At 42.0% G+C, this 10059-nt stretch overlaps 1 protein-coding gene across 1 annotated transcript in view; it reads left to right on the top strand.

Annotated features, from left to right (window-relative positions):
* Positions 1-4493: 4493 nt before the first annotated feature.
* The window catches only part of PDIA3 (protein disulfide isomerase family A, member 3), a 19797-nt gene continuing 14231 nt past the window's right edge, over positions 4494-10059 (top strand). The window contains exons 1-3 of the mRNA XM_011993844.1: positions 4494-4668; positions 6703-6781; positions 9565-9682. Coding sequence (XP_011849234.1) covers positions 4562-4668; positions 6703-6781; positions 9565-9682 — 304 coding nt within the window. The 5' untranslated portion in view covers positions 4494-4561. The remainder of the gene's footprint in view (positions 4669-6702; positions 6782-9564; positions 9683-10059) is intronic.

The raw sequence follows: 10059 nt of genomic DNA, 5'->3' as shown, positions 1-10059 counted from the left end.
TCGGTGCTGATCGGGAGAAGGAAAACCCGAAGGCTGCGCTCACGCAGGGCCTCATCCTCACCCTAGTGCTCTTGCGGCACTTCCTATTTGCAGAGGGTTTAGCCACCCCTTCCCCCAGTTCAGTGTGTAGCTATATCGTTTCTGCGTGAGTCAGTATTAACGTTCCTCCAGTCTACAGACTAGACATCCCAAAGCCTTGTAGTGGAAGCGGACGTTTCACCAAATGCACAAGTCCTGGATCCCTAGGGTATTTACTTTCCTCTTACCCCACACTGCACAGCCATTGGTTTCTAGCCAAGGTCACTGAGTGGCTGCAGAATGGTCGTAAGTGCTTTCTTAAGGCAGTTAATTTGTCCGTCACATGGTGTACAGTTTCTCCCTTCAGCTGATCACTTACATCGCAGTCCCGGCAGACACCTCTGTCCAAAAGAAAAGAGTAGGTGAACAAGAATAATTCCATCAGAATCTGTCCATATTGTCCGTTTTAATTAGAATTTCTTTAAAATGTCAGGACTCCAATGAGCAAGTAACCAATATTGATTAAATACTCCACTTTAGGGTGACTTAAATGAACAAGGGTGTAAATTCCTTAGATAGAACTAATTAGAAATAAAAATCTGTTGGGGAGACGGAAGAGCAAATAAGATTTCTGGCCCAGTCAACTTGAGTGGTTTTTTTTTTTGGGGGTGTGTGTGTGTGTGTGTGTGTGTGTGTGTTTAAAACCTCCAGATCATTACCAGAGTAAACAGTGATTCCTTTATCCTTGGGATAGCTTTCTATATATAATTCAATATATATAATTACAGTACTTAATTTTTCCCCTCCTGACACAGTGACCCTTGGTTTAAAACTATCTGTGTTCAAAAATGTCGGTAAAAGTTGTATATAACTTTTATTTGCTTCAGACTCAGGTCTTCTCTTCTTAGCCTCAATCAACTAGCTAAGGGTTGCACGAAAAAAAGTCCTGTAGTAAAGACCACCTGAATCAAAGTGATGTGCTAGAGTTGGCAAATTTTGTTTTCAGCTTGGACAGATTTTGTGTCCAGGGCATTTCTGGGGCTGACAGTACAGATTACACATATGGAGAATTCTTATACATCTCTGGAACTCATGTTCTCTCTTAGAAACAACTCTTCCCAATTATATAATCATGCTGTTAGCTTTGAGGGGGTGTCACTAAATTTGTAAAAACTGGGGGTGTCACTGAGTTTGTCAGATCTGAGTGATGCTTTTTACTACAGGGGTCATGCAACAATTTAAAGTAGGAATTTTTGGAGAATAGTGGGCCACTAGAATATTAATTTAAAAAAGGAATTTTGGGGCTGGGCGCAGTGGCTCCTGCCTGTAATCCCAGCACTTTGGGAGGCCAAGGTGGGCGGATCACCTGAGATTGGGAGTTCAACACCAGCCTGACCTTCGTGGAGAAACCCCGTCTCTACTAGAAATACAAAATTAGCCGGGCATAGTGGCACATGCCTGTAATCCCAGCTACTCAGGAGACTGAGGAGGAGAATAGCTTGAACCCAAGAGGCAGAGGCTGCAGTGAGCCACGATTGTGCCATTGCACTCCAGCCTGGGCAACAAGAGTGAAACTCCATCTCAAAAAAATCAAAAGAACAAATAAACAAAAAAAAACAGAATTTTTTGTTTGAATTGAAAGGGGTCTTTCCTACTTGAAGTTGTTGCACGTGCTACCCTAAGAACTACATATCCCATCAGGCACTGACTATCCCAAGAATTGGGTGGATCTCTGCTGTGGTGTCTGCTTTTAATTGGTTTAAAAGAAAAAGTCATCCTCCGCGATGTCAGCAAGGAAGATGAGTTTTCTGAATGAGCAATTTGGAGTTAAAGAAGTCTCCTCTTGAGGTCTTTATTTCTTCACATTCCATTACAGTTTTTTTTTTTTTTTTTTTTTTTTTTTTGAGATGGAGTCTTGCTTCTGTCACCCAGGCTGGAGTGCAGTGGCGTGATCTCGACTCACGGCAACCTCCGCCTCTTGGGTTCAAGTGATTCTCCTGCCTCAACCTCCTGAGTAGCTGGGATTACAGGTGCCTGCCACAATGCCCAGCTAATTTTTTTGTATTTTTAGTAGAGATGCGATTTCACCATGTTGGCCAGGCTGGTCTCAAACTCCTTACTTCAGGTGATCTGCCCACCTCGACCTCCCAAGGTGCTGGGATTACAGGCGTGAGCCACTGCGCCCAGAGTTTTTGTTTGTTTGTTTGTTTGTTTGTTTTGAGACAGAGTCTTGCTCTGTTTCCCAGGCTGGAGTGCAGTGGCATGATCTGGGCTCACTGCAACCTCCACCTCCCGTGTTCAAGCGATTCTTCTGCCTCAGCCTCCTGAGTAGCTGGGATTACAGGCATGCACCACCAAGCCCGGCTAATTTTTGCATTTTAGTAGAGATGGGGTTTCACCATGTTAGGCTGGTGGTGAACTTCTGACTTCAGGTGATCCACCCTCCTCGGCCTCCCAAAGTGCTGAGATTACAGGCCTGCGCCACCTAGCCTGGCCTTGGTATTTTTATTTATTAACATTTCAGCTGGAAATGTTTTCTGACTGCTATATTCCTTTGTACAGTTCAGGAGTACTATCTTACAAGAAATAGTTAAAGAATCCTTAGTAAGTGTAAAATGGGGTCTGGTCCTGTTGTGCATGCCTGTTATCCCAGCAGTTTGGGAGGCCAAGGCAGGCAGATCACTTGAGATCAGGAGTTCAAGACCAGCCTGGCCAACATAGTGAAACCCCATCTCTACTAAAAATACAAAAATTAGCTGGGCGTGGTGGCGCACATCTGTAATCCCAGCTATTTTGGAGGCTGAGTCGGGAAAATCGCTTGAATTTAGGAGGCTGGCGAGATTAGAGACCAGCCTGGGCAGCATAGCCAGACCCCATTTTGTCCAAAAAAGGACAAAAATTAACCGGGCGTGGTAGCACACGCCTGTAGTCCCAGCTACTCAGGAGGCTGAGGTGGGAGGAGAGGATCGCTTGAGCCTGGGAGGTGGAGGTTGCAGGGAGCTGAGATTGCACCGCTGCACTCCAGCCTCAAGGACAGTGTGAGACCCTGTCTCAAAAAAGAAAGTAAAATGGACTTTTAAAAAAAATCTTATTCTCATCACAAAATAGACCTATTAAAGCAAGTTCTTTTTCCACTTTCATGTTTCAAGTGAAAGTGAAAGGTGAAAACTTGCTTGCTTGTTTTTTTTTTTTTTTTTTTTTTGAGACAGAGTCTCTGTTGCCCAGGCTCAAGTGCAGTGGCGCGATCTTGGCTCTGCAACCTCTGCCTCCAAGGTTCAAGTGATTCTCCTGCCTCAGCCTCCCTAGTAGCTGGGATTACAGGCATGCACCACCACATCTGGCTAATTTTTGTTTTTTGTGTGTGCGTGTGTTTTGTTTGTTTGTTTTTTAGTAGAGATGGGGTTTCACCATGTTAGCCAGGCTGGTCTTGAACTCCTGACTTCACCTGATTCACCTGATTCACCTGTGTCGGCCTCCCAAAGTGCTGGGATTTCAGGCGTGAGCCACTGTGCTTGGCATAGTGAAAGCTTTCTTTGCAGTTGATTTTGTAGACTAATATTTCCATTATGGAGTTAATCTTCTATATATTTCTAAGGATAAGAATATCTCAATTTCTGTGGGGAAATAACACTATTTAAATGTTTGAAAATATCTGAAAATTTATTGATCAGTGTTAATATTTAATATTAAGTCCTCAACATCTATTTATGCTATAGATGTGTATGCTACCCTCTAGGGCAGTAGTAATAAATAATGGCCAGGTGCGGAGGCTCACGCCTGTAATCCCAGCACTTTGGGAGGCTGAGGCAGGCAGATCATGAGGTTCAGGAGTTTGAGGCCAGCCTGGCCAATATGGTGAAACCTTGTCTCTACTAAAAATACAAAAATTAGCCAGGCATGGTGGTAGGAGCCTGTAATCCCAGCTACTCAGGAGGCTGAGGCGCTTGAACCCGGGAGGTGCAGGTTGCAGTGAGCCGAGCTATGCCACTGGACCCCAGCCTGGGTGACAGAGCAAGACTCTGTCTCAAAAAAGTATATATATATATGTGCTAATTTCTTTACTTGTAATCCCCACCCCCAGTTGATCTTTTCAACATCAGCATTTAGCTCAAATTTTTTTTTTCCCTTCCCTGGACAACTAACTGATTGATCCTGCCTCTCTATTGGCATCTAATAATACTCTGTCACCCCTGCCAGACTGGTGTTCCTATAAGGAAAGGACTATATCAATTTTCTTATCAAAGACACTTGATAAGGCACTTATCAAAAAGCACTTGACACATGGCACACATGATGAAGTGATGATTATTGGGGGAATATATGTTGGAATTCATTATCAACTGCCAGGTGCCATCCCTGAGGATAGATAGAATTAATTATGTTTTAATATTTTCTAGGAGTGGGTGAAAGAAGTAGTGGTTAATCTTGAAGGATGTATGTTAACTGACTCGGATTTCCCTTAAATACCACCTGAGTTCCATTCCTGGTGGATTTGAAGAGGGGAGTTTCCTCCCGCCTCTTTGAAACTCTTTTTCTGGATTTGATGAGCTTATGGATATTGCCAGAGTTTAAGGCAGTGGATTTTAGTCCCAGCCTTGCAGCTTACACACACACCTGGTTGCTCCCCAGATTTCTGGAGATTCTCAATCTGTAAGCCATGCATACTTTTTTTGTTTTAATGCTCCATGGGTATTTTTGATAAGCATCTAGAGTTGATACCCACTAGCTTGACCTAGTAACTATTGTATGTGATTTTTTTATCTTGAAGTGTTTGAAGATAGTTGAAATGATTAACGCATAAATCTGTTGCCTCAGCCTTGACAACTACTATATATTCAACAGAAATCTCTCTTCTGTCTCTTTATTCTCATTGCTGCCACTCTAGTACAAGCTTTTATTGTCTGGCATATGAAATATACTATCTTCTAGATGGCTTTATTCTTGTATCTGTTTTCTCCCTTTCTGTCAGTCTTTGACATTGCTAATTGATGTAGTGTTAGTACACATGCACACACATTTATTATCTCAAAAGAGCCCTTTACAGTTCTCTGAATGCATCACGCTTACTGGTATTCTTTTACGTTTGCTCTGCTGTCTCCCTCATCTTAAATACCCTGCCCTCTCCTCTCTGAAGCGCTAAATCCTTCAAGACCCAGATCCAGTTGTTACTCCCTTTAAAATACATTTACTATGCAATATTAAAGGAATACAGAGGATATAATGAGTAATACCCTATTTCACACACATAAGATCTTATATCACTGATTTTGGGAGGAACTATCTTGTGTCTCACTGAGAAAGAAATACTACCATTGAAACTATAACATGACTGCAAAACATATCTTAATTTCAGAAAAAAAAATGAATCTGTGAAATACAGCATAAGGAATACCATTTGTTTGCACTCTGTCTGAAAAACATTGCCAGTACTTTGAAGTTCCCTATGTGCCCCTTTACCATCTTATACACTCCTTTATCCTGAATTTTATATTTGTCATTTGGTTCTTTTATACTTTCATAGGCCTCTTGAAGACCTTGGAGAATAAGCTCTTATAGTCCTTTATTTTAAACAAGTTTTGGATGTACAATATCTCCAAGTCATCCATCACTTAATAAAATTACATAATGGACTACTGAAGTATATCTGCTCAAGTTTCTTCTCTATTATATTATCTTTCTATTTTTGCTGTCTGTGGGGAGGTTATAGAACTCACCTTCTCAACGTGGTCCCTCTGCAACCCATTGGCTTTTGAAGACGTGATGTACAGCTGGTGCTGGCTGTATATACACTGATTAGGACTTTCTGGGCAGAGGAGCAGGTGCTTCTGATGGCCCTCTGGGAAAGGTATTCTAGTTTACATGTTTTGTTATCAGTTCTCATGGCCAGGTGAGCTGTGTAGCTGTAAAAATCAGGCCTGCCATCTAAAAGACAATATCATACTTGAGACATTACAGGGTTTCAGTCACAATTTTGTCACCTCCGAGACGGAGTCTTGCTCTGTCACCCAGGATGGAGTGCAGTGGCACAATGTCAGCTCCCTGCAACCTCCACCTCCCAGGTTCAAGCGATTCTACTGCCTCAGCCTCATGATTAGCTGGGATTACAGGTGCCCACCACCACGCCTGGCTAATTTTTGTATTGTTAGTAGAGATGGGATTTCACCATGTTGGCCAGGCTGGTCTTGAACTCCTGACCTCAAGTGATCTACTCGCCTTGTCCTCCCAAAGTGCTGGGATTACAGGTGTGAGCTTCAGTCACAATTTTTAACAACCACAATGCTGGTTTTCCAGGGAATTGTATTTTCCTCTGGGGAGTTCTATCAGAAATGGGATTATTTCTATCTTGTCCTTCATTCAGCCTCATTAATTGGTCGAAAGGGCATTAACCCATTCAACCCTCTTTAATAATGTGGCGTACACTTTTGACTACAGCTTTCATGACTTACTTATACTTTGTATTGAAAAAATAAAGCTGCCCTGGGTTGAGCCAGTACTATAGAGTCAACCTTCTGAGAGTTCTGGTTTACTGTAACAATAATGAATGTTGTTCATGTGATGATTTTGCTTTTGGAAGTGTCTACTAGCTCAAAGGTAATATTATAGTTTGAGATTCTTCCTAGTGAGACAACATTAACAAATTCACAGGATTAAACTGAGAATTTGGCTTTTTTAATATGTATATAGGTGTGGACACTGCAAGAGACTTGCTCCTGAATATGAAGCTGCAGCTACCAGATTAAAAGGAATAGTCCCATTAGCAAAGGTAAGTACAGGTGGGTTCTAAACTAACGAATGTGAAGTGTTTTAAAAAGTAGTTTGTTGTCTCAGCTTTGTTACTTGGAAAAAAATAACAGTAATAAATAGTTTGTAAGATTAACATTCATTTTCTATACTCTTATTCTGCTAAGAAGAGTGAATACTAGTTTCTGGGCAAATACTCAGCTGACTTAGTTTCAAAAGATTAAAAGTAGTGGCTGGGCACGATGGCTCATGCCTGCAATCCCAGCACTTTGGGAGGCCGAGGTGGGTGGATCACGAAGTCAAGAGATCGAGACCATCTTGGCCAACATGGGGAAACCCTGTCTCCACTAAAAATACAAAAATAAGCTGGGCGTGATGGCACATGCCTGTAGTCCCAGCTACTCAGGAGGCTGAGGCAGGAGAATTGCTTAAACCCAGGAGATGAAGGTTTCAGTGAGCTGAGATCGGGCCATTGTACTCCAGCCTGGTGAAACAGCAAGACTCCATCTCAAAAAAAAAAAAAAATTAAAAGTAGTGAGACTAAGGAAATTACTGGCATAAGAAGTAAAATAAAATAGACCAGGTGTGGTGGCTCACAGCTGTAATTCCAGCACTTTGGGATGATCACTTGAAGCCAGGAGTTTGTTGCCTGGGCAACAAAGCAAGACCTCATCTCTACAAAAAATTTAAAAAGCTGGGTGTGGTGGCTCACCTGTAGTCCCACCTTCTCAGAAGGCTGAAGCAGGAGGATTGCTTGAGGCTGCAGTGAACTATGACCATACTACTGGACTCCAGCCTAGGTGACGGAGTAAGACCCTGTCTCTTAAAAAAACAATCCCAGTACATTGAGAGGCCAAGGCAAGCAGATCACTTGAGCCCAGGAGTTTGAGACCAACCTGGGCAACATGGCAAAATTCCATCTCTACTAAAGATACAGGCAGTCTCCCATAGTACCAGCTAATCAGAGGCTGAGGTGGAAGAATTGCTTAAGCCGGAGAGGTTGAGGCTGCAGTGAGCTGTGATTGAGCCATTGCACTCTAGCCTAGGCAATAGAGAGAAACCCTGTCTCAAAAAAAAAAAAAACAAAAAAAACAGAGTAGTAAAGTATATGGTAAATAAGAATTAAAGGTCAAATATGGAAGGCAGAAGTACAGCTGTAAAGGCTAAAATAATCATTGAGGCTGGGCACGGTCGCTCAGCCTGTAATCCCAGCACTTTGGGAGGCTAAGGAGGGCGGATCACTTGAGGTCAGGAGTTCGAGACCAGCCTGGCCAACATGGTGAAACCCCGTCTCTACTAAAAAAATACAAAAATTAGCCATGTGTGGTGGCAGGTGCCTGTAATCCCAGCTACTTGGAAGGCTGAGACAGGACAATCACTTGAACCCAGGAGGGCGGGGGTTGCAGTGAGCTGAGATCATGCCACTGCACTCCAGCCTGGGTGAAAGAGCAAGACTGCATCTCAAAAAATAATAATAATAATAATCTATGAGTAAATGAGTTCCCTAAACTGCCATATGATAATCACAATGATGGGAATATGAAAATGATATGAGGATATTGATGAAAATGTAACCAAATGGTCAACTGTAAACTTGTATTTGTTTTTACAATTAAAGTAATGCTTCCAGAATGTTGCCATTCTGTAGTAAACCCGTAGTTGTTCTAGTCTAAAAGTTCATACCTCTGCCAGCCTCAAATAGTTCATATATAAGGCTATTTTTGGAAACTACTTTTAATCCTATCAAGCAGCTTGCCATAGGAAAAGAAATATTAATCACAGCCGGGCACTGTTGTGGCTCATGCCTGTAATCCCAGCACTTTGGGAGGCCAAGGTGGGTGGATCTCCTGAGGTCTGGAGTTCAAGACCAGCCTGGCCAACATTGTGAAACCCCATCTCTACTAAATTTACAAAAATTAGCCAGGCGTGGTGGTGGGTGCCTGTAATCCCAGGTACTGGGGAGGCTGAGGCAGGAGAATGGCTTTAACCCTTGGGGTGGAGGTTGCAGTGAGCCGAATTCGTGCCGTTGCACTCCAGCCCGGGCAACAAGAGTGAAACTCTGTCTCTGAAAAAAAAAAAAAAAGACAGATGCAATCACAATTCCTACCTGTGTGACTATAGACACGTTAATTTTCTGGATCTCAGTTTACCCATCTTAGAGCATAAGGATCATACTTCAGAATCTTGTGGAGATTAAATGAGATATAATATATGCAAAGTACTCGTACCTGGGTTGGAGTAAGTGACTCATTCCAGGAAATTATTTTCCTTCTTCCTGATAGGTCTCACTAGATCTGTTATGTTATAGTATAGCCCAGATTCCAACTAGCTCAGGGAACATGTACAAGTATTGGTACCTTTGATACTAGCTCTAGGTGATTTACAAAATCAAATTATATTCCACCTAAAGGATATGTACCTTTATCTATATATCCCCTTGGTGATAGTCGTAATCAAAGTAAGCCACTGTTAATAATTTAAGTGATTTATCCCTCATGTGTTCTGAGGCAGAAAAAAGATGAAGACCACTGCTTTAGCTAATAGAGACTCCAAGAGCAGAATTTAAACAGTAACTTTTGCATATTATGTGAGGCCCAGGAATCTCAGTTTTAAAGAATTCCTTAGGCAGTTCTGATGTAGTTAGGCAAGCTCCAGTCTGCCTTTAAAATCTAGTGCTCTATGGCATGTATGTCAAGAATTCCTTGATCCCCTTAGGATTTGACCAATCCTATTATTTTGAGAATATAGGAGGAACCTGCAGCAGATACTTGGCTAAGAAAATAGTTTGTGTATTTTGATCTTTAGGTTGATTGCACTGCCAACACTAACACCTGTAATAAATACGGTGTCAGTGGATATCCAACCCTGAAGATATTTAGAGATGGTGAAGAAGCAGGTGCTTATGATGGACCTAGGACTGCTGGTAAGGATCCTGAATTACATTCTGGAAACTAATGTTAAGTACCTTATTCTTTGTAGTGGAAACATAAAAATGTGTTTTTCTACACAGTGTACTTTCAGTCTTAAAAATTCCTTATCTAAAAGGTCAGTTAGTTTGGTGGTAACAAAAGACCTCTCTAAATGAACATATTATATAAGTAATATAGAAAATACACAAACTTGATTTATAAGGTCAGCTCGACATTTTTTCGTTTTACAAATATTTATTGAGTATTTGTAATGGCATATTTAGAATATGCCAGATAGGCTGGGCGCGGTGGCTCAAGCCTGTAATCCCAGCACTTTGGGAGGCCGAGACGGGTGGATCACGAGGTCAGGAGATCGAGACCATCCTGGCTA

This window comes from Mandrillus leucophaeus, unplaced genomic scaffold, assembly GCF_000951045.1.
Source record: "Mandrillus leucophaeus isolate KB7577 unplaced genomic scaffold, Mleu.le_1.0 Scaffold1114, whole genome shotgun sequence".
NCBI classification, from domain to species: Eukaryota; Metazoa; Chordata; class Mammalia; order Primates; family Cercopithecidae; genus Mandrillus; species Mandrillus leucophaeus.
This window is presented reverse-complemented; position numbering and strand designations above follow the sequence as displayed.